We start from the raw sequence: 26,833 nt of genomic DNA on the forward strand, positions 1-26,833 counted from the left end.
CCCCTTTCTTTACGTAATTATTGTACGGCCCCTGAATTTCATGCACGCAATTAAATGACTATATCTTACTTGGTTTTACAATTACATTTATTTGAACATCCACTGATTAGCCCGATACCTCCGAACAATATAGGCAAAGACATTAAAGCTATTTATCTCTAGTGACTGCTCTGCACGATGTTATCAAATATTTCACCGTTCGGCATACACCATATACAGATGATGAAGAGGGAAGTGGTGCAACCAGACACTTCCGCACCGGATAAGAAAGCTCCACTCGACGCCACTGCTGCTCTATAACTGTTCCACAATACCTCAATTCAAATCTTCCAACACAGCCTCCAACCGAATTCTTTCAATGGAATAAAGCACAATAGATTGATATAAACAGTCTTTATTGCTACTGTATCCTACGATCAACGTTTTGTACATTTACAAATATAAAAATGATATCTTGCCGCTGGTCAATGGTGTAGTTAAATCATAGTTATCACACGATGAAATTCAACTAATCGTCATCACACTACCAACGCCTTCCCCTCCTAATATATCTAAATCGCCCCACTAATCCTATTTTGTATGTTTATACTCGTTGATCAATACAACTAAAGCTTCCTATCGTTGGATTTTCCACAATCGGCTAACACAATGACAGAGTGGCAAGATATTTTAATAACAAATGTGTGGTCAGGAATTATTTACAAACGAAATTGTGCTGATAACTTGTTCTCAAGGGGGAAATCTAATCAACGATGAAGTAATTGAGTGGAACATTCTCCAGTAGCTGGTTGGAAATTCCCACGAACTCAGCGGATAGCTTCTTCTGCAGCTGCGGCTGAAGAGCCCGAAGAACCTCGTGGCCGTTTTCCCGTAGGAACAGATTGGTCGCCTCAGCTGGAAGACAAAACAAAAGTTGTTAAACAGTTCTTAACAATTGAAATGAAAAAATCCCCTTACTCAGAATCTTGTTGTTGTTGAAGATCTTCGACACTGCCAGCCGTGGTTTCTTGATGGCCAGGTTCAGATCGAGTCCCTCTATACGCATGTGCGTTCCGGTTGGCTTCTCGTGGAATGACACTTGTCCTCGAACGTCAGCACTGACCCCATCTGAAATGACGCAATGGTGTAGAATTTTAAGTGATGTTTTAGCTTTGATAGTATTTCTACGAATAAGAACCGATAATTATGCGAAATCACACACTGTGTCACGCTTGAATGGGTACCTTTCGATAAGTGGTTTTCTGGTATAAACTAGCTGTCATATGATGCGAAACACTAACCACCCTTGTGTTTTGTCATAATCAATGAGGCATATTCAAAGAAAGTCCCCAATTGAAATAAGATAAAAGCGATAAAAGCTATTGAAGAGCGGTTTTGATATTAAAATGGTTTTCACTCTAAAGCTTACAACATCATAAAACCTTCAAAATTCACATGGTATTGTGTACAATACATTCTGATTTGTTTTATGATAATCAATTTTGAATATTTTCAATGTCTCGTGAGAGCATTAGGGCCATCGTCGTGGTTGATGTAAAACGATTCAAAATATTAAAAAAAAATGTTTTTAACGGTCTTTACAGCAAAAAATTCAAAACTTTATCAAGGCAAGGTTTGTGTCAGTTTAGAATTGAGTAAGTTGATCTGAACATCGTATTAAAAATTTCTTTACCATTAAATCAGACATATTGATGTCCACATTGTATCAATTCTTCTTTTCCAATGGCACTAATGTTCCTTAAGGAACTTCATCGTCTCAACACATCTTAGTACTTAGTTGAGATTTATATGTCAAATATCACGCTATGAATGTGTTCTAAGTGGCAAATTCTTCATTCGTGCATCAGTGTTGGCTGGAAGAAATTTCTTAAACGGAGAGCCCCTCTGCCAGAATTGGAATCGATCCCGAAGCTCCCGGCATGATACATATGACTCTAACCACCTAATACTCAAGACGCTTTTGTTCTATCATAGTGGGTAAATGATGCACAACCACAGACATATAGTACAAGTTGTTAGTAAGAGTACAAGCTCTTCAGGTTTAGAATTTATTAATTTTATCGCCCTGTACCCGATGTTTCGTTACGGAAAGCCGCTAATAAGTCCTTTCAAGCGTGACTAAAACTCTTGTCACCATCATTTCGAGAAGGTGCACATACACTGGTAAAAAACGGTGCTAATGTATCGTTTCTCATATCTTACCGAAAACAGCGTCGAAATCACCCGACCCGCTCGCAGGAATAATAATTAAAACTCCGCTGGAGGTGTACGTGGCATGAATTACCAGCTTAGGAATGGTCAGTCGAGCTTCGAAAGGTTTACCGTTTTCAGCCAATCTGGAAATCAATCGATAGAGTACATAGTTACTACGAGTACAACCTACACTGTATGCCGATCTTTACTTGATATTTTTGACGGTGAAATTACTGGCTCCAAACACTTCCATATCCTTCAAGTTGATCCTGTATCCTTGAGGTCCACCAGTCAGCTGTAGTGATAGCTGGTCCATAATAAACGGTTCGGTAGAGGGTAACTGAAACCAAAAATGAAAAAAAAAATAGCTTAGAGTTCCGCCCCAAATAATTTCAAACTGTCAATAACGAAAACATGTACAAGGTAACATTGATTTACGAACGTTTCCTAACGGTAGTTTCTTTCCGGATATGACTCAGGTACCTTGTAACCAATCCGATCATTTTGAAGTCAAAATACCGACCGCTTTGGAATACAAATAAAGGGCAGCGCCACTCGTGTAAACTAAGCAAATAAGCTCGTGACTCGTCGATTATCAATGAGCGCTATTGTCGGATTTGCGTGATTATGTTTATCTATACTTCAAACGGCAGGACAAGCAACTCCAAAACTGTCATGTTAGGTTTAAAAGCAAACACCAAAGAGACGACGACGAACGGTGCAGTTACCAGTTTTTGAGCGACGGCATTGACAATGAACTTCGAATCGATTTTCTTCCAAAAACCACTGTCAACATCCATTAACACGGTGCTTTTCGGTGGATTTATACAAAATCAAGACGCATGTCAGCGCCGTGTCGACCTTGCTCAAGTCCACCGAATGCGTTCGGATCTGATTAACATAAGATGTTGCCGGTGCGTTGGATACAAGCAATAAAGCATGATGACTACACGCCAATATGCTTAGTCAAAGGCTGAGGAAGAGAAAATGCAGTAATTGAACAGCAATAACTGTTGAACGAATCCGCGGCCTTGACCCGGCTAGTGTTTTTCAGTTTTTCTTGTTTCCAATGACTGCACGGTGCTAGTGGCCACGACCTCGGCCATCCAACCGACAGCGGGTGAAGCGAAAAAAGTGGATAGTAAAAATGTCAAAGCCAAACAGCAGGGACAAACCGGTTACCGGTCAGCAGAGCCCACTGGGTCAGAGCGGCATAAAACTACAAAAGTGGCATAACCTTTGTTTACATTTATTCTCCTCCACCTGTGTTTGGGAAGCTGATTGTGCATTGGCTAAGACTTTCTCGTAAAGGTCGGTGGTCTTTGGACATGATCGTAACTGAAGCATCAGCTGCACATTTATTGCAAAATATTTGGATTCGTACAATTTTCAAAAATAGATGGCTTTAAGCAAGAAGATTGAATATGTTATTTTTCTTTATACTTAGTATAGTGCAATCAAGACTTTTGTTGACTATTATGTTTCAGAGTATGGTTTGAATCTATTCAAGATATTCCTCAAGTGACAGGTTCCCGGTGTGTGAAGAAGGAATTGTACTTGCATTTTACGAACGTTCCAGAAATAAAATGCAGACAAAAACTGATCTCTACAAAAACGTGTCAATTTGACACATGATGGACTGCACATATTTCAAGAAAACACAAGCATCGTGGTGCAGTGGTATCAAAATAGTAAACAAAACGAAGTTTTGGAAAAAAGGTCTATTAGTTTAAGGAAAAAAATAGTATCAATTAGGTGAATAGAGTGTATGGCCCTGATACCGTAACGTCGCAATTTAGATTTCATCGATTCCTTTCCAATAGTTTTGAGTGTTAATAAAATTTTGAGTGTTGATCAAATAAAGGAAATCACAGAGTGTGATGGTCATGTAATCACTATTCCGATGCACAATGGTCCAGAAGGTGCATTTAAGTGGAAATTAGCATTTAGAGCTCGACTGTTATTCTATAGACAGAAACTGTCTTCGACAAAGTCGTTACATATAAGAGAGCGCTCATTTTTATGTTATCAAAAATAGGGTGACCAAAATTGTCGATGAAATAAAAAATATAACTTTCTTGTATTCATAGATAGAGGTAAACATAGTTCGACAATGTTATAGTCCCAATAAAAAAAATACGCTCTCTTCAATTGTTTGTCATTCTTTCTGGGATAAAAATAAACATAAAGTTCATTGATGGTATTTGAAAGAGCATATTTCACTCTACATAATGTGTGATTTTCAAAACTATGTTATTTTTCGTGTTTGAGTAAATAAAAATTGAAAACATGAGTTTTTGGGTGAAAAACCATCATTAATTTTGAGTAGGATTAAGATATTGACAAGTTATGCATCGCAAAATGTTGGTCTTGATAAACTCTAAAAGTCGTAGGAAAACAGTCTTGATGTATAATTTGAAATATAAAAGTTAGAGCAAAAAAACCGCTTTTTCATGGTCACCCTAATGCAACTTAGAAAAAAAATCGCTGTATCGGTTATTTCAAGAGATAGAATAAAACTTTGTTCTGCAAAGATGTCTCGAATAATTGGTACTACAACATTGTTGAACTATATTTATCTCTATCTATAAAGATTAGAAAGTTAGATTTTTTATTTCATCGACAATTTTGGTCACCCTATTTTTGATAACATAAAAATAAGCGCTCTATCATATGTAACAACTTTGTCGAAGACAATTTTTGTCTGAAAAATAAATATCTCCCACAAAGTTGTTTTTAACTTAGTTTCTTCGGGGTATCCATGAAAATACCGGTTTTTTACTCTAACATTTCAACATTTAAGAATCTAAGACGGTGACTTCCGGATCATTCGAATAGCAAACAAAGTGTTAGAAGTTCCAATCCTTTTGAACCAAATTAGTTTTAAATAAATGATACTTGAAGTATTTCGAAAACATTGGCTCAAGAATCTTATTACATGCGTTGCTATGGATGATACTGAGAGTGGTCTTATAGAAGACAGACAGAGTGTATAACATATTGCGACCGAGAATATTTGAAATATTAAAAAAAAATCAAAAAAAAAATTAGAGGGCTCCGCTCAAAACCCGACCGTATGTATGTATGTATGTTGACGTATGTTTACAACACCACAGTGAGCCGAACGACCACGAATCAGTTTGATGATTTCCTGCATATCATTGTGCCGTCAGTTTCACGCGTTGTTTTGCAATGTCATATGCAGAGCAGCGAGTGAGTTACAAGCTCGATTTCACTGCTACTGGGGAATTGAAGCGATTATGATGACACGAGACCAACAGAACATGTGATGTTCACTGCTTCGAGTGTTGAGCGGGACTTAAAATTTAGTGCTGTAGAAAAGTGCACTATACCTTAGTGACGGCGTAATTGTTGTACAAAAGTAAAGTTTAAGTCGCGATTATTCTCTTTGCGTTATTTTTCTTCATTGTTTATTTTATCTTCGCTACCATACTGGCTCGTTATTGACGGCATTAGTAGGAAAGCACAAACAGGGACAGAACAAATGTATGGTGCTCCCGGTTTTCATCAATTTTAGCTATATTCGGACTGGGGAATGGTAATAAATAAAATATAAAACAAATTCGTGAAAAAATATTCTAAATTCGTTCGCAGTGAAAAAAGTTATTAACGTTAAAAATTACTTCATAAAAACGTGATGTAGTTTTAGGTCAAAAAATGAGCACCGTTTTCTTACAGTAACACTCCCTATAGCCGCGCGCTACGTGCAATTAGTTATAAAATATATAGTCGGTCTTATTTATTTTAGAGGAATTCTCTCGATTGCCTTCTCAGGTTATCTTTTGATAGGTGCCGCCGCCACGTATTAAAATATATTCCTTTTCATTTCAGCATGTGGTTGAAAGTCTATGTTAACAAAATCACATTATCACAACTTTATCTAATATAATTTAACCCTTATGACTTTAACAACTGATTGAAGGTTTCCGACAACCACGTGATCGAGCGTTGATTTCAACCGTTGTCTCCGAGAAAATTAATTTGAATGGAAAGTTGCATAGTATTCTAACAGGAGTTATTGATGTTTGTAATTATTGCAAAGTCTGTCCACAATTAAATAAACCCGGAAAAATATATCAAATCAAACATTATTATATTTGTCCTGACAAGCCGGATATGTACCTCGACAAATGTTTTTTAAATATGGAATGAATAGTCATCATCATTACATAGACCGAAAATGCTGCGAAACGACACGAAACGACACAAAATAAGGAAATATATCAAAAAAAAGTTTGTTGTCCGAAGTTTTACGATATGGTACTTTAGACAATTTTCTTTTCATACGAGAAATATCTTCGGGGCAGGAACCGACACTGATATTGCGTGAATGCTCTCGATGAAACAAGCACACCGTCTTTCGTGTCTTTTAAAACCGGTCTTGATCTGTCGTTGTAGATCAAGACTCCGCTATTCCTGCAATACTGCATGAGGGTTTGGGGTTCCATGATTTTAAAAACTACGCTTTCCAAAAAAAAATCTGTATATTCGAACATATACAGAAAAATTTCATGCGGTACACACTGTTTCAACCTCCTTGAAATTAATCCTGTCAGCCCTTCTCAGTTCTGCGACCGCTTGGGCTCTTACCCGTCATTGGACCAACCATGGGTTCAACAATGTGTCTCAAGGCGTTCAACAGAGTGAGTGACGAGCAGTGTTGCCACATTTCCATCTGTAGGTTGCCACATTTTCATCTGGGAGGGTAAAAAATCTTTTTAATCTGTACTTTTTCTTTCAAAAATCTGTACCAAGAGCTATACCATACAAATGTATGTTGCATAGAAAAAAATTGTTTTATTTGCAAAAAAAATCTTCATTTGTCATCAAAAGCCTTAAATTACTCATTGGTTTGACGATTCGTATACATATTCTTGCTAAACTTAGGTTGCATAGTATCAGTTGATAACAATTTCGAGCCACCAACGCTGTTTAATCAAATGCTTAGAACTCAGTATTGCGTTCATCGTGTCGTTGCTGATCCGGTTTTGAAGCAAAGTTTGTTATTGTTCTTATGAGAAAACGGCCGATGGTTGCCGAGGGGTAAGGCATAGTAAGGACATTGACCTCGAAGCATGAAAGCACCGAAAGTGCGAGCGAACCTGTAATACACTTTTAATACACTAAATCTGCACATACATGTTTTCAGAAAACGTTATTTCACATCCAAGCAGTTTTACTTTTAGGGCATGATATTCGTTTTACAGCTCTTGCAAATCCCCATCGCAGAGACCTAAATTGCTTCCAAACCTACATTGATGTTTGATACACTGCGTTTCACAACTATAGAACCACTCATTTTTTCTGAGTTTCCAGAGATATGTAATAAGTCCGTTCAATTGAAGTATATGGTGTAGGATAGAATAACTATCTTCATTTATATGCTTGGCCATTTGAGCCTCATTGTTGTGTTCAGGCGCAAAACATTCAAAAAACAAAAATTCCAATGTTCCATAACTATAGAACCAGATGGAAAAACTCTCACTCCTATACAAAATTAACGTCAATTTCAAATGAATTACAATAAGTTTACAATTCGTAGATCATCTTCAGTTCTCAGTCAGTTCAAATATTCCATTCGGGGTGGTTTAAACCCTGCTACGTCATGTTGTAGTGTGTATTTCGTTCTACGCAGAAGATAGTGCTCGTTTAAGCTCTTCAAATCACTCATACTGCTGATAAGCTGCATCTACAATTCATACGATCACTCCTCATAAGTTCTTGATAGAGTTTTGATCTGGTAAACAAGTTGACCAGTCCAGAAACTGAAGCCCCTATTCATCAAACCATACCATAACCATTCCTTCAAACCATCAAACTGCCGCCTGCAAAGTTACAAGTAGAAAAATTACATGACACGTTCCTTATATGCTTCTAGTATGGAAAAATCCCATCCAAGTTAAATTTATTTTTATCAGAGAAGCTCTCCTGAAATATCGAAACTCATGGGATTAGCCTCCACATTAGTTTTTGGACCCACAGTTTTAGAGATAGGATTTTTATGGTTTGGGGAAAATTTTTCCCAAAAATGCTTGGTTCAGATAGCTTACCATCAACACGAATGAACATTCAGAAGTGCAACGAAGTACTTCAGAATCATTTACCGCTGTTTCGCATCAAAAACAATTTGATAATTAGGTAATTTGGCATCAATTCATAAAACCCAGAAGGTCAGGGCATGGTTTCATGAATAGTGTAAGTTATGGCTAGCTCAGTGGTACTGGTTTGTATAATTACCTCAGGGTTGGCTCTTACCTAGGAACGAGGTGGACTCACGAATACAACGGAAGCTGTTGGTGATGGATATGATGAGAATATGATCCTAATAAGAACAGAAGGGCAACAATATTTTTTTAAATTTATTATATTTTTTTATTTAGAAAATCGTTGCGGCCGAACAGGAACAGGTTGAATCCAGGTAAGTATGTTGGTTGATAATAGAGAGAGAGGGTTTCTGTGGGTGTTTTTTATTCTACTTACGGTGCCCGCACACGGGGATCGGTCTCATCGGTCCAAGTGACGATGATCTGGGGCTAGGCTCGACCAGACCTCACCGCACTGCAACTTCCGAAATGTTTGACCAACTCACCCTTATACGTGTGGAGCAGCGATAACGTTGGGCTCGCTGACCACCGAAATTTTCTCCGATGTACCTCTTCCGTCGTATGAATCCAGCGAGGAGGGTGAATGTCGCCCGGCTTGTGCGGTTCCTAGGACGTGCAACTCTTTCTTCCCTTATTGTCACTCGCACTTCACTCAAAAAGTACAACTTTAATTTTGATGATTTTTCGGTATGATTTCTTCGACGGTCCGTGAGTTAAGATCGATTCGAGCCATTCGAATCAAAATGAAGACATGTCTTCATTTTGAAGACATTTCAATCCGCCCAGTAGTCTCAATTTTCCGCTGAATCGATATTGTTGTGCAGCGTAAATGAATGGAATAAGTGGAAAAAATGGCCGCTCAGGCTTATCCAGAATATGAAACGGTTTATTCGAAGAATCGTTCGCAATTTTTTTCTATTTTTTCTAAAAAGTACGTTAGATCAGATTCAGTCTGATTTTATGATTCCATAATATAAGAAACTAATAGCTGATTTACACATTGACCAGTAATTTGCGCCAGTTACTTGAACGTCAACGGCACGCCATATTTAGATCACCAGTTGACTGGTGCTGTGCGTTCATACACATTTTCAGCAACTGGACAGCTTGGCTGTCACTTTATCCTCGATGACGAATGACAGTATCGACGTCTGGTGGCGATAACTATTTTGGGAGGCAAATTAATCTTTATCGGTTTTGTAGGCCCGGAGGCAGTTTTAAATTGTCAAAATTTGATTGAAAAATTTTACTTCTTGTTAATTTACTAATTAAAACACGTCGTACTGAACCTTCATCAGCTGTTTTTATATAAATTTCCTGATATTTCCATGATTTCATTGTCTATTATCATTTTCGCTTCACAATTCGAACACATGAAGCACAATGCCGTCAACGCGAATGAAGATTCTTCCATGTATACGTTGAGGGAATTGAATTTGATTTTCCTTGTACCGTCGAACCATCCAATGTTGGCAAATGTACAAATTTATCCGGAAAGGTATATTTTTTCAGTTTTTTTTTTTTGTTTTGTTCTGTACGGTAAGAACACAGATTATTCTCATAAAGCACCGATAGGAACTGTTTTTAAACGGTTTTATTTAGCTTGCCCTGTAATTTGTATGTTAGTATGTTTGTACGTTTATATGTTTGTAACATGTTTGTCTGTAGCGTTTTACCACATGAATAGAAATTTGAGCCCCTTCCTGTTGACCGATTGATCTGAAATTTGGAACACACCTTTATCTCTGCAGTCATTATAAAACTGGGTATTTCATGATTTTGAAACTCCAAGATGGCTACCGCTACAAAATGGCGGATTACATATTTTCCCAAACTCAAACTCAATATGGGTATCAAATGAAAGGGCTTGGCTAGTAGAACACAATTATTCATGAGGAATGCAAATCCAAAATGGCCGCCACCACAAAATGACGGATTACATATTTTCTCAAAAGCCCATTAATATGGGTATCAAATGAAAGGGCTTGACTAGTAGAACACAGTTATTCATGAGAAATGCAAATCCAAAATGACCGCCATCACAAAATGGTGGATTACATATTTTCTTTAAACCCGATCAATATAGATATCAAATGAAAGGGATTGACTAGTAGAACACAGTTATTTATGAAAAATGCGATTTTGGATTTGAATTTCTCCTGAATAACTGTGTTCTACTAGTCAATCCCTTTCATTTGATACCCATGTTGATGAGATTTTGAGAAAATATGTAATCCGCTATTTTATGGTGGCGGCCATTTTGGATTTGCATTTCTCATGAAAAACTGTGTTCTACTAGTCAAGCCCTTTTCTTTGATACCCATGTTGATGGGATTTTGAGAAAATATGTAATCCGCCATCGTAATGTAAGTAACGAATCTAATAGGTTCTTGTGTGGTTTGCATCACAGTTTTATTCTACAGCTGACATTGCATCCATCAGTGCCAACGCCATTTGAATTTCCTCAGGTGATAATTCCTCTGGTTGTATCTTTCTACTATATAGTGACATTTTGTGCACCAATGATTATTCTCAGTGATAAACGAAATATTAGAGTTCAGGTGTAACTCTTGGAATGCATTTTGGTACACTTTAGAACGTAGAAAAACATAGAGAATATGTGGATAAGTCGGAGAGCGTTTTTGGGGAAACAACAGAACAGAAATATACCTATTTTAGTTCTAAATTAATCCAATTACCTTGATTTCCGGAATTCCCTTCGCCAAGTACGGCTTCAAATGATGTAAGGAGTTTTTCAGACATGCGATCAGTTGTGGATCCGAACGTTTGCACTGCAACACGTAAGGGGGAGCTGAGAAGATAGAGACAGAAAGATAACATTCGTTACATAACAATTATAGTTGAGTGTTGAAAAATTCTGATGTACCATGATAAAAGACTCAAGTACTTCTGATGAAGTTAGATCGGTTTTCGGTATCGGTATTACCACAGTTAATTCGGATACGATTTTCACTTTTTTTATTAATATTTCCCCAAGATATACCACCAAAAATGATTATCAAACATCCTGCGGAAATAATCATTTAGTTCCTACAACAATCGCATTCCTGTGTCAAGATTGGAAATATTGAATTAGGAAGCACCATCAAATCACCTAGAAAACTAGTTCACCGTTGAAGATTGTGGTAGCTGACCCCCGCCGCTCTACATTTCATGACCGACAAGTTAACAAATCCGAACTTATACGTCGACATGTTTGTTGTTGCATGTCACACAACTGCTCTGCTTGCCTTGACTGCACGATGCACGAACAAATTCGAAAAATCAGAATAATCACATGGAAGCGTGATGCCAGTTTCACTGGAAAGCTTTGTTTGAACAATGTATGCGATATGAAGCAATTACGGTAGCCAATCTTAGTCTCAAGGATATTCCGACCTGCGGTCGCGTTTTCTCCAGTTTTCCTCCTTTACAATTGCGTGTTGCGGTAGAGGTAATAGAAATCAGCTGGCAGTGAAACAATTACGATGGGTATTCGTTTTCCGACCGGTTCGAAAGCATGTCTCACTCGGGGAGAACATCTGCCCCATCCATATCAATATTAGGATGAAACATTTAATTACCTGTTCGCTAAAAGTTGCACAACATAGATGATGTCATTTGTGCGGAAACTTTTTGCTCTTCCTATCATAAGCATAAAAAGAAAATCAACAGACAACCTAAGATATCTTCGTTTACCGTTTTCCCATTAGCTTCTCAATCTGCACGTGGACCTGCGTGCCGTGCAGAAAGCCGACTCATACTTCGCTTCCCTAATGCTATATGGCATAATCATACAGATCAAAGAGGTTGAAAATTATCACTTGAATTCGATTAGCGAATTCATCCAAGTCACGCAGCCGTGTGGAGGAATTATCAATTAGTGCCGAGTCCGAATCCGGATCCGGATCGAACACGTGGAAAAGGTGATTTACAAAACCATTCCGCCTCACTCCGAACTACGACGTGATCGGGCGTGTTAATTAAGTGTAACAGGTGGCTCTAGGTCGTCTGTAATAGATTATGATTACGTTCTAGTCGAGTCATCCAATAATTTATTCCTAATCTGCAACAAATGAAACAAATTATAGCCCAATTCAACACCTATCCGCCGAACAATAGTGAGAGCCGTTCCGAGAAAACGATAAATCTATCGCAAATGGTTTATCCAACGAAAACTTCCTATTGATAAGTCTGTGATGAGGTAATGAGTGATGGGGATTTAGCTGCTCAAGCAGTGCGCCGCTTGAGAGTGCACCGATGCGGGTCAAGATTTTTTTGCGGTTGAATAGACATGAAAAGACGTTTCCGGCTGTAAATATCGAGAATAGCACCGGTCGTAAAACGCAGTCATACAAATCAACGGATTAGAAATGTTGAGTAAACAACATATCAAATGTATTTCACAGAAATTTGTTACCCACCGTTCTTGTGATATTTAAACACCTATGTTCGGAAAATGGTATGAGCGATGAAATGGAACATGTCAGCTCATTTTCATACATCGCATCATTCACAGGAAATGTTGGGGAAATCCTAAATTAGCATGGTTGGTTAGACTTGGATTATCGGTGAAGGGTATATTATTCTGACAAGGTATAGCTATTCCGGCAGCCTAAGAAAGCTGAATAAGAAATAATTCAAAATATTTGTTTGAATTATACATAAATTTTTACTTACAGATGTATTTCATTCATTTATTCATATCAACGGGTAATCATAGCCCTAATGATGACTAAACTAAACTAAACTAGACTAAATTACACTTATGATAACATACATATATACTGAGAGAAAAAAAAAGTTACTAATAGCAGTGTCTATTATTGCGGAAGTGTAACGTTTCTTGAGTAATGCACGAGACAACCCGAAATCGAAAAAACAACTGCATCGGTTGAACTCACGACACATGCTCGATAAAGGCTCATTGTAGTCATAGTTTGTACGAGGAAACAGTATTCGTAGAAAATTATGAGACCTAAGGTTTCTACTTTGTATGTTGAAACTGATTTGCTGCAGGAGCTCGGGACAATCAATGTGACCCAATATCAGATCTGATACAAAACAAGTTTAAGCTATTTTACGGCGAACATCTAATGTGTCTAATCGAATAAGTTTGCAGCGGTGTTCATAGCACGGGAGACTATGAAGATTACTCCATGGTAGAAAAAGGAAAGGCCCAAGAACTCACGCTGGACAGCCTCCACAGCCAACCCAGGCATTGGAGCTCGGCGATTGTTATTTGGTGTTGATCTGACAAAATATAATAATTATTCCATATTTCCGGGTTAGATTCCACTTTGGATGGAGCGGTTAAATAAGATGATCAATGTTTGAGACTAGTTTTTGGAGCATTTTTTCAGAATAATGGAGGGGATACCATCAGGTCCAGGATTTGTTCTAGCTCACAGCATGCTGGGACAATGATGGGACTAATCACAGGCGGTGTTACAAGTTACAATGTATTTACCAATTCGGTATATTCCTAACACTGCACCGATATTGATTAGCCTACCGAAATATAAACACCAGTGAATCAAATTTTGAAATTAAACCACTCACAACGGGGTTGCCAATGTTCCAGTTTAAACTGGATTCTTCCAGCTTTTTTTTCTCTCGATCCAGTCAAACAGTTCAATCTTTAAATCTTCCAGTTTTTTAAAATATTGTCCAGTTTGATCCAGTTTTTTTCATAAGCGTGCTTCAGTTTTATCCATTTTATGTAAAATAAATTCACAATGTATGAATATTGTCCCTCCCCGACCCTTCCTATCCGTTGACCAATTTTTGTTTTTTGAGATTTATCGTTCGATCGATAAATATTTCCTTTGGATCAATCTTTTTATTGTTACACACTAAACTCAGTTTTATTTTTCTCCTGATTACACTTCCAAATTCAACACGGTTAGCGCTCAGTGCATGTTGTGCCTACCCAAGCAGCCACGTGCTACACCACCTCTGAATATATATGAATATCAGATGTTCTAGGCCCTCCTGAATTTCAACCGCTACTGTTACAATGTTCATAGAAAAATATCTAATCCAAAATGATCCATAGAGACCGCGTTCCAAATCATTCTAATGTTCAGACGATCATAGAGTCAATGTGCTCCATTGACTTTAATTGATATGAATATAAAACCCAAGTAACCCTGCTTCCGTATGTATCAATTGGATATTAGTTTCTCGTGGCCACTCAAAGGAATTTCTAAATCTAAATAGCATTAATACTATGCATGATCTAAAGACTCATAATTGACGCAAAGTTCAGAATAAAAAGAGACTACGCATACATTACATAAAATACGCTATTATGTTTATTTTGCAATTTATGCATAATATGTCTATTTTTCCAAAAAAAAAACATTCTCGAATAGGAGGAAATACCTGAGGATACTTCATTTTGATCTTGTCAACAAAACTAGGTTTGGGCAAGCCAGATATAAAAAATAAAATACAAAAGAATAAGATCAAAACACTGGAGAGGAAAAGCCTTTCAATACCAAAATTTTATAATTTCAATACCAAAGTAATACTTGAACAGTGTTGTTTTAGTACTGGATGTGCTCATTTTAGTATTGGAAGAATTTCGTGGGACCTAATAAAGAAATATTCCAGAATTCTAATAGGGTAAATGATCTTGGTTTGTCCGATTTGGGGTATTTTTACGCAACTAGTAAATGCAAATCGATTTTTCTTCATGAAAATCACATACAATCGATACGAGTTTGGGTTTGTTGGAAAGCCCCAAGTCTCTAGTTGCTAATACTACCATAAGGCGTTGAAATCATTGAAAATTTTATGTTTTTTAACGATTTTCCTTAAAGAGAAATTATGATCATGGTTTGACCAGCTCTGATCATGGTTTGTCCAAAAATGGCCATGGTTTGTCCGGTTTTAGAAATCAACATTTTTGAATGAAAACGTTCGAATTCTCAAGTAGGTGTTGCATTTATCATTACTTGAGTTTACTGTCATCATATTGATCCATTCATAATATAGGCTTTCTTCAGAATATTGCCTTTTCTTGGGCATTTTAAAAGTGTTCACCTCAACACACTCAACACACTCAACACACTCAACACAGATAAACTTTATTTCTGCTATGCGCGAAAGACACCATAAACAAACTGCTGCGCACCAAGCGGTTGCCATAGATACCATGTGGACAACATAACATTATTGAATTGGACAACTCATGATCAAAATTGAGTTCATCAAAATGCGTTAACTTAATGGTTTAGCTATGTAAAACTGATACAAATGGTGTGCAGGCATGATGTTTACAATATTTGTAAGTGTTATAATCCAGAAAAGGTCTGAGTCATCTGGTGATCGATTAAAAGTTAGCTCGAATGAGGGGCACATTGACACCAACAGAAGGTGTATTTTATAATCCTTTAAAACATGTGATTCCGTAAAAATATACTATAAAACTACTGTAAATCATGAAAAAGACAATTGTTTTTAATATGTTTCGAAACATTCGAATAACTGATTTGGAATAGGTGCGCTGAATTAGAGCGTTAAAAAAGTGAACAAACCATGATCATATTTTCGACTGGACAAACCAAAATCATTTACCTTACATAGATCACTGCATAAATCAGTGCACGAAGACGTCAGCTTGACAGTTTTACGTGTTTTGTTTCAGCTTCCTTTCGTTGCAGTGTCTACATGTCCCTATTCAAAAGTTAAAGAATGGGACCTGAAACAAACCACCTGAGAATTGAGGTTAGCTTCGATGCAGTGATCTATAACCAGGAACCGTGACCCCATGCATCTAAATTAATCACATTGTCGAGCAGTTTTGCGACGATTTTATATAGCAAATAGTATGAGAATAAATGAGTAAAACTTCTAAATAAAACCGTATTTTCTAGAGGTTCTAGAATGAAAGATCCCCAAATATTGTTTCACAGTAATGTTCGAGAGGTGGGGGACATCATTTTAATCTGCTCAAATAATAGGGTTGATTAATGGTTTATTTCGCTGTTTTATGAACTACATATAAATAATACACGAAACTTCAAAGGAAATCCTATTCCTCAAACATCGGAATGTGTAAAAAAATCATTTCACAAAAATCAAAGCTGATCTTCTCAAAATAAAACAGTTTTACAGTATCCAGTTTTTTTCAAGCAACCTCGCTCAGAACGCCTTATATCGAAGTTGCAAAAAACGACATCCGCTTGCCGAATCAATTTTTCTTTAATACCTTCTCTACTTTTGATAGGTCGTCAAAGCTGAAGCATGTATAATGATTCCCTAATACCCAAATATGAAAACCAACAGTCAACCATTCAAATCAACGACATGTCCATCATCCCCAAACCATCCGTCTCACATTGCAGGAGTTGCAATTTACGTTAAAAATCGTTTGAAATCAACATTTGGTTCAACGGATCTGTGATGTATAATTTCAGTATGCGTAAATTTTATTATTTTATGAAAAGGTTTTCATACAAAACGATCTCGGAAAACTTGTGGGTAAGGTGAATTGGTGAATTTTCCCTTTAGCGGTCGGAATAAATTTCCCTTGAAAGAAATCCTCTTGTCTTTCCACACTAATAATATTTTGTTTAGATCGAATACCGTTATCTATTATTCATAGAAACTCCGTATACATTCGTGAAAAAGTTCACTAGACATCAAAATTCGTTTGGAAAAAATATAAACAATTACATTGTAGAATAAAGTATTTATGATTCCTTGCTTTGGTGGCTGAGAGCAAACGACCGCAAAGGGTAAAATATAATGCTTGCAATTTGCATATCGATTTGCTCAACGAACTTATCACGGTCCACAACCTTCGTAGATTCACTATGATATTTGGAACAAATAATAATACAAAAATCCAACAGTTGTATCCAGAAGTTGGAATAAAATCTCTTATAAAATATTCACCGTCAAAATTGATGAAGCCGAATAAGCTGAAGAGTACCACTAGAGAACCAATTTAGCTTTTTGAGAAAGGTCAAATAATAGAATAAATAGAAAACAATAATCTGCTGATACCGGAAAAGTGTCGAGAGGGGCATTCTCGTGAGATCGTGTTGAGACTGGTGTTTGCAAAGTGGAGAGAACATTTCGAGATAAAATAAAATTGTTATGCACTTTTGGAATAATTGCTTGGATCTCGCTGTTGCAAACATTGAAGCATTTAGGATTACAAAGACATCATGCAAACAGCTTCGAAACAAACGTCATATTTGTGTGATGAAACTACTTGACTTATTACAGGAAGAGGGCATACTATATTCATTTCAATATATGTGATATGAAGTGTGTTTCCAGTTTTTGTAATCAGAGATTTTTAAATTTAATTTATTCAAATATTCATCAATGTCTATACACATTCGAGTTACGCGTGCAATCCGATAGAAAAAGGTAATCTTGGTTTGAAACACTGGCGAAAAATCGATGTACAAATCGGTTTTCTAAAGATCTAAAAATTCTAAGCATTTTATTTTTCTTTCTTTCTAGCTCTTCCGTCTTCTCGTTAAGTGAAGGTTTCCTTAGAAATGGGCGAACTCCCACGAGCCGTTCATGTGATGCTGTTCGCCAGGAAGAGCGTTCGAGTCAGGGTTCTTCGAAAATAAACCACGGCTCTCAAATGAACCATGCTGTCGAAATTGAACCGAGGCTCAATGATATAATGACACATAACGTTGTTTCGAGGAAGACGATTGACGCTTTTGAAGATAAACTTCAAGACAACGACAAAAACCTTATTTAGCTAGCCAAAACTGTAAATAATCACCAAATCCCGCAAATTTTTAAACTTATTCTCGTAATGAAAATAAGCACACAAAGGAGTTCGAAACTTAGCTTTGTGGCGATAGTGGCCTGAAACTATCACCTTCTTGGTCACATTTCTTACCGAAGAATTTGGATGATTTTTTTCATGCACGAACCAACTTAAACTTAAAAAGCTCACTCTGTGTAATTTTCCACCAGCATTGGATTTGTGTTCGAAATATTGAAAAAATCATCGTGTTTTCAAGTATTCTTGAAACGAGGTTATTCATTATAAGGAATTGCATTCCCATAACACGATGCGATGTAATTGAAGATATACCACGGATTCTATCAAATTTATCGAATGTAAACAATATACGTTAAACTGTGTTCCAGCAAAAAGTTTTTTTTTCGAGAATTTGGTCTTGTTGTCATTCACACCTGTGTTACGACGTTGAAACTGTACAGTATTATCAATTTGGATTAACAAACAATTTCGTCAAGCAAGTTAAACAGAATACACCCAGCGGCTACAATGTTTTCCTGTGGAAGAAAAACGAGTGTTATGTCTATGTCTCCGCAGTTACTCTACCTTTGAGGTATCAAGCAAACCACAGCGATTAAATATACGCATCATGCGATTGCATAAGATAATGCTTACATAGTTTACCGACCAGGTAAATAGAAACTCATGCCGGATAATAGTCCTACGCGATGCGAGATAATCTCATTAATGATGGAAAGCATTGAACAATTGTCAGCGTTCATACGATTGCAATAATGTTGAACGGTATGCGTCGAGGGAAATCGGCACGGTCAGTTACTCCGATGAAGTTCGTGCCGACAGCTTTTACGTGTTAACTTCATTAGGAAAATATGTGCCGAAATTAAAAAAAAAACAATATATTAATAGTAGCTGAATGTGCCATTAGAAAATCATTAATTGATAGTGGTTTGAATGACTTCCAAAATATATAGACATCTTACTTCAGATACCTCAGACATGATTCGGAAATACGTATCGGGAAATGTTTATTTTTTTATGCTAGATGCATGGAATACAAAAAAAAAACAAAAATGATAAAGATGGATAATTTCAGATAATTTTGTCAGCTAGGCTGTTCTTTAGTTTTAACAGTACATTGTACAGATATAACATGACTCATATACATGGAAGTGCAGTGTATAACCATCTCAGTTAGTTTAACAGCCACTACGATATTGAGGTGCTGTAACTCAATCGAATACTATCCCATTCCATTTATTTTTGCACCATTTAATTAAAAACTGATTACAGATGTACGGACTTGCACCAATATAATGAAGGGTGTTAATTCCTGGAATACGCGTCTAACTTTCTTATCATGTGAAAGATTTTGATCTACACCGCCAGAAAAATTATATCCGGAATGAATAACTCAGTAACATTTTAGTATATGTCCAAAATTAACCTATTTTTTGTCTTTCTCTGGAACAGTTTTTGACCATGGTATATAATCTCGCATTAACAATACCACGATTCACACTAAATTTGAATAAAGTCTGATAATATTTGTAGAAGGTACATTACATCACAACTGACCAAAAGTTTTCCTAATGTTCTTATTTTGAGTTATTTTCTCTTTTCAATTTCACGAAAATAATTTTTCTCATGCTCGTCCTGGAACACATGCATCTCTGGAAATTACTTTCCAGGCAGAATAATCTTTCCACTCGGCGAAAATATGGTGTCTTCCGTACGCAGAGCGTGTACAAAGGTTCATCCAAATTCAAGCCATATTTAATCAATCCTTGGGATTGAATTGCTCAAAGATAAATGCTGAAAACGATAAATCTATGACATTGAAACCGAAACATACAAGAAACATACAAGAGAAGTCTATCATTGTGCATTATTCGATGATGATCACTTCACGCTAAACATCGGTTCCCATCGGAATGCCCATAGTGGTCGGGCAGAAGAGATGATCAATAAAATTACCAACTACGCTTACGTTCCCATACTGCCACCATGTGCATACTAATGTAAAGTCATACCTAAACGTATCAGAATAAAATAAAATTCGATAAAAATCAAATCGTTTCTAGGGTCGCTGAACTGGGTATAACAAATGTTGCACTCGAAACTGGAAAATCTCGTCCCAAGGTTGTGCGAAGATTATCATCCGCGTGTCAGCGGAGTCCAAAGCCATGGTTAACTGGCACTTCGAAAAGTTGTTGCCATATATCAATGATCTGTCGCTGCGCCGACTGGATCATCCATGGTAAAGATCAAGGGCTATGACCGCGGAAGCAATGCAAATGCTCTCGTTTTGGTGGTGCAACTTTAGTCAAGATCTCGTCGCAACGTCGAATGGAGGAATGGATTTATTCACCAAACTGGTTTTATTCAACTTTGATCTATTATTGAATATTGAATTTTCCATAAATCTCCTATTTTTCCATACATGTGTTATTCATCATTTGATTTGATAAATTGATTCGATCAGAACGATCATCGAGTATCGGTGAATAATTTTCGAAATCGTCCGTGTTGGAACTTTGGTCTGGGGTGGCCGTTATATTCAACGGCTTCACAAATCCTCTGCTTTGCACTCCGAATCGCGTTCTACACTTAGCTCAATTTTGAAACCAGAACTTGCGAACATTTATTTTGTATATAGCCTACCACAAAAAAACGTCAAACCCACAAATACGACATACATTCAAAATACATGTATGATCTGTCAAGAACTGTTGCTGGAAAATTAGGTAATTTAGATTTCCATTCCGCAAATTAAGAGAAAATATCCCCAACTATGTTTATATTATAGACATCTTCTTCTTCTTCTTCAATGGCACTAACGTTCCTAGAGGAACTTCGCCGTCTCAACGTAGTATTACTTGCGTCATTTTTATTAGTACTTAGCTGAGATTTCTATGCCAAATAACACGCCTTGAATGCATTCTGAGTGGCAAGCTCTAGAATACGCGTGATCACAGTGCAAGTCGGAGGAAATTTCTTTGACGAAAAATTCCCACGACCAGAACGGGAATCGAACCCGAACACCCGGCATGTTAGTTATGACGCTAACCACTCGGCCAAGGGAGCACCCATATTATAGACATATATAATGGAAATAGTAAAACATGTGAAAAATGTAACGAATGAAGAGGTCGATTTTACTCGCACATGCTTTACTATATAAGAGAAGGGCACAAGATACAAAATTCCGAAGGGCGTATGAACTCCCAGAGTTTAAAGCCTCTTTACACAATTGAAATTGTGTTGAATTAAAGTGAATTCAGTCGCTCTTCAGCCAATAATGAGCTAACATGATGTGTTTACGTTGAGAGTTGATTTGGGAATGTTGTTGCTGTGCTCATTGCTCGCGCTGCTCAGTGAAAGCAATTTGTACAATGAAAAATGCGTTTGTTGAATAGAATAGAATAAGTTTTTTTATGTTTTAGAGAAGCTTTGAACTTTGCGGTTTATCCGCTCCTATAATAGGGTAAGGTACTGTGCTATGGAATACGTTTGCTATTTCTCTCCTGATTGAAGAATCGATTTCGCACATGTCACGGTGCATCAAAAGTAATAGATGTATATTAGGGTGGCAGCGAAAATGGTCATGTCAAATTTTAGAAACCGACCATGTACATTTTGTTTATTGGCCCAAAAAAATTACCTTGCAAAGCTTCAGCTCGATCTGATATGATTTAGGGGTGCCTCAAAGCGCTCAAAGTTTTGATTTTTTGATCCTCGAAAATCTTCCAAGGGGTCGATTTTAGGCCAAAATTTGTTTTCGAGATAACACTAGATCTCGACGTTTTATGCATTTATAAGTCATTTGGCATCGAAAAAAAAATTCCAATTTTCCAAATTTCCTCCCCCCTTGGAAAATTTTCGAGGATCAAAAAATCAAAACTTTGAGCGCATCCCTAAATCGTGTCCGATCGAGCTGAAACTTTGCACAGATCATTTATTATGCCAATAAACAAAATATGCATGGTCGGTTTTTGAAATTCGATGATGATTTTTTTCCCATACATTCATTGCCACCCTAATGCATACATTGTCCATTCTGTCCATTCACATGTCAGCGGCAGCGGCGATGGTGTTCGTCATCACCAGTATCAAAATATTTCTGACGAACGAAAAAATTTAAGTACAAAACCTCAAACAAACAAACCAGAAGTCAAGAAGTCAATCAAGAGGAAGTAAAGAAGGTTTAGTCCTACATCTCTCCGGTTATGATCACGACATTACCCACTCATCTTTTTTTGACAACAAATTGATGGTATTTAGATGAATTTGCTAAGATAATTTTAAACTATAAACTTTAAAAAATATCTTCTGCAAAGATCATACTTTTTATATGACATATTAGAATGTCAGAAAGTTATATTTTTTTGGTTTTTAAATACAGGTCGGACTCGATTATATGTGATTCGATTATATACAATTTTCGGCTCGATTATATACAGTTTAAAAAAACATTTTTTTTACATTTCAAATCTGACTAATTTCGAGGAAAAAATTATCGTTTGAACGTTAAGGTGGAATTGGGGCGGACACATTAAAAATAATCAACTTTGAAATTTTCACTTCCAAAAAGTTATTTAAATCTACTAATTTAGATGTTCCACCACTATATCTTGAGCTAAATTTTCTCATCTTTCAAATGAAAGCAACACAATTGGCTTAAGCAGCGTACTCTTTAGTGTAGAGCCAGTTTGAGGCAACAGAGTCCGAAACCAAAAAAAAAGTTCTATAACTCTGTCGTTGTTGAAATTCGAACATATGCGTAGAAGGATTTTTTTTCATCAAATATGATCATCTATCACCTTCGGAGAGATTTCGGAAAAAAAAATTTTTTTTCATATGAGAAAGGTGTTCTATGACTATGACGAATCAAAAATTAAATTCTACTTCTATTTTCAATGAATGAAAAATATATTCATAAAAACGAATAAAAAAAATTTTTTTTGACTCGATTATATACAGGATTCGATTATATACAGTGAAAAGAAATCGAACACTGTATATAAACGAGTCCGCGCTGTATAGCAATTCCACGCCAAATCTGACGAAAAATAGCCAATTTCGACGCGGTCCTCTCCGATATTTTTGAAATTTTGTACATATTATGGCAGTTATCTAAAATCACAATTTTCATTATCAGATCACCAATTTTGATATGACTGATTTTTTATAATATATGGGTTTTTTTAAATCATATCATGGAATCTAGGTGTATGATTGAAATATTATATACAGAAAAGTTATTGGAAAAATAAATGAACAGTCAAAAAATGTCAAGAAATTACACTCCAATATTGAATTCTATATTAAAAACTTTTATATCTCAAATCCAAGTATTTATAGATTTTTCTTTGACTCGTTTGAAACATATAAACTATTATTTAAAAAAAGGTAGATCCACCGTTGGAGCATATTCCTTGTAATCTTCGACAAGCAAACGATTATTATCAGATGCACTTTTTCTTGGGAAAAAAATAATTCAACTTTCCGCAAATAGTGTTTTCTGGTACAAATTTTTCCATCTTTCCTATCCTGTCCGTCTTTCCTGATTTTCCCCTAGACTTGCAAAGGAAAAATTGGAAATTTCAATTTTTCATCAAATAAAAAACTTATTTTATTCAAAAAAAAACTGCATGATTTTACACGGTTGATCCTAAATAGTAGGCATACAGTAAAATATTGAAATAATATTCCAAATGCAGTGAAAAAAATATGTTTTATTGGTGGCAATGTAGTTACCACGGCCTTCCAAAGGGTTAAATGACGTCCTCAATACAATGCAAAGTGCAGTCATATCAGTATGAAATGTAGAAATTAACTATAGTTTCTTCTCAAATAAATTCTTGAATTTACTTAAAAGTTTTGAAATTATAAATAATTATACTGATTTAAGAAAAAATTGACCATAAATATTACCGAATAAAGAACTCAAACTCATTTCGATGGCAAATTCGAAGTCGGAATTGGTCAGCATTGTGCGATTAACGGGCCTATGAAATGCAGACCAGAAAAAAATAATTCACGAACACAACACTTTCGTTAGGCTATTCGAGAGATTTAAGAAAGATATGCCTTCTGACGATCACAACATCTCTATTAAAATTATTCCAACAATATGAGTTCAAATATGGAAATCGAGACTGAGTACCTGAAATTCATAAATTTTAACAAATAAAAAAGATTGTGTTTCGAAGAGCACGTACACACGAGAGATGCAATAAGTTGACTAATAACGAAAGACCACGAAAATTAGAACATTGATCTTCATGGAACATAATCTACCACAAAACATTGAATAAAACTATCAAATGATTCGCTCAACTTCTTTATATCTGAAGTAAATAAAAGGTATTGAATTTATTCGAATTACGGTAGTTGAAATGTTAGTCATCTGTTATCGATCGTAAATGTACATTTTGTGTGGCAAATACCTGCGGAATGCGGACTGCGGAGTTCATCCCAATAACATTAATTTGCTGGTAAAAGATCGAAAATTGATCAATACTTCGAAAATTAAAAAAATATAATGAAATTGTATATTTTATAAAACCGATTTTCAGTCCACTTTGATTAAGAATTGCACTCTAAGGGCATAATAATAAAATAAATAGTCTACTTCTTTTAATCAGATAAAAATATACAAGGTTTGAACAAAATAGAAGCAAATTTTATTTCTTAGCATATTTTTACAATTACAATGAATCTTGCATTCGTAAGTATTAATCTAATATTGCGACGAGAAAAGTATTTAACGAGGTGCATCGTCGATCCCTGGAGACTGTCTTTAAAATTTCCGTCTGGTCCGTGCTAGCTCTTCTGTACCGATCGTGCACTTCTCGTTAAGAGAGAGTCTGAACTGGAACAAAACTAGGAAATGGTGTTTAGAACTGCACTGAAATCTCGACAAAAAGTATACGGTACTACATTTCAAAAGTGAAAATGTTGCCGCTTCGACTGTTTACCATATCCTAGAATCTCCAACACCTACTCACAAGCAAGGTAGGGGAAGCTCAGTCAAAATTATGGACACAAAAGGACTTCGTTCTCTTTCTTGTGCCATCAACAACAAAGATTCACAGAGTCAATGGAATGCCATTCCAAAGTTTTAGTTGCCACCCATTCTTCTGTTAAAATGGAAGTAACATAAATATTTTCTGCATAAGATATCTTCTCGATATGTCCACCGGAACCATTTTCGATTCAACGATTACCTCACTCCGGTGGCTAGTATATATTTGACATGTCGATGTTGACTCAAACAGATAAAAGACATAAAGTAATTTCCAGGTTAATTCGAATTCTATGAATAATACATCGTTTTAAGTCTTAATCCAGATACATTTTAGAAAGTCTTAGATCTGCGATGGCATGTATTTTCTACGGAATTTAGATACGGATAAATCAACTCCAAAACTTGTATAACTTGCATAACTATTTCAGTTTTTCCACTGAAATAGCCATTCCACTGAAAAATACCATGTTCTATACTATTTTGCTATTGAAAGACATTCAACGCATTTTAACCCTTACATAGTCACAGTCGTATCATAGAGTGAATAGAGTGAAGTTCAAACTATCAACAGTTCGAAAAATTATATTGTTAGCATATAATTATAAATGCTGACAAATGTTCCTTCCTAAATAATAATACTAAGGACTTTTAATCGAAAATTTGTTCATCATTAATAAATAAACTGACCGGAACTTGAAGAAGTGAATACTAGTTATTGAAACGAAGCACAAACTTCCTTCTTTGCTTAACCCTGAACTAAATTTCGATTAGCACATCAAAATATCACACCGAATGTTCTATAACTGATATTGTGGTATTATGTGAACAGTGTGAATTATTGGAATTGGTTTGTTTTTGCGTTCGTCGGGTTAGGAGATTCTCGAATTTGAACTCGTATTTTTATTTCAGTCCATTTCAATGAACTGTGCCATTGCAAAATTATGTCAAAGTGATCATCGTGAACTGCATTCACGTGAACTCTGTATCGACCCTAAATACACAGTTCCTTATTTAAATGAGTCAATTTTCGTCCTGCACAGATATGGACGAATGTCAACCACCGATTGGTCGCGGTTATCCTTCAGTGTAATTATCAAACTTAACCTTTAATCTCTCACTTCCGACCCCCTGGCCGACCTGCCCTTAACGTTCGAACCGGAAGCTTCTGAAAAGAGTCAATAAAACTTGAGTTTACTTACGTCCACTTTGCGCTGCTACCAGTGTTGTAAGAATAAGTACACAAACAATTGACTTCCACATGTTTGTACCGCTGTAGTAACCTGGACACACCAATTGAAGTACCACTCAATTCTCCTGCGTTCGTCTTAATTTGGACAATAAGCTACCACCAAACAATTTACGAGTCACGTCGGGTTTGGGGATTTATCACGTATCCACACTACACACAGCACGCACGCACCCACCCAGCTTAAGTTTCACACCGAGCTAGAAAACTAATCCAATTAAGGAACAACACGCACTCGGTAAACCTATAATGTTGGTCACTGTGAAGGGTACTACCAGCACGCATACACAAACACACCCTTAAGTGAACACTTTCGTACGCTTCCGTCTAGATCAAAGGCAGTACACCAAATAACTAATCAGAACTTCCGGTTCGAGCAATTGCCGTGCCGCGTTCGAGTCGTAGACTGTAAACACTTTCGATTTTTTTTCCGACTCGAGGGGGATATCCGCAAGGTTCAAGCTCGATACCACGTCTGTTGGCTGCTCGCG

General features: G+C 36.4%; 1 protein-coding gene across 1 annotated transcript; it reads right to left on the reverse strand.

Moving 5' to 3' along the window:
• Window positions 1-378: 378 nt before the first annotated feature.
• On the reverse strand, window positions 379-26,833 carry LOC129779145 (uncharacterized). The gene is made up of 6 exons (XM_055786429.1): window positions 26,296-26,833; window positions 11,018-11,130; window positions 2,403-2,533; window positions 2,203-2,336; window positions 958-1,107; window positions 379-894 (listed from the first exon to the last, which is right to left on the reverse strand). Exons 1-6 carry the CDS (start codon window positions 26,354-26,356, stop codon window positions 743-745), a joined length of 741 nt encoding a protein of 246 aa, XP_055642404.1. The 5' UTR covers window positions 26,357-26,833; the 3' UTR covers window positions 379-742.

Source organism: Toxorhynchites rutilus, chromosome 3, assembly GCF_029784135.1.
Source record: "Toxorhynchites rutilus septentrionalis strain SRP chromosome 3, ASM2978413v1, whole genome shotgun sequence".
Taxonomy (NCBI): domain Eukaryota; kingdom Metazoa; phylum Arthropoda; class Insecta; order Diptera; family Culicidae; genus Toxorhynchites; species Toxorhynchites rutilus.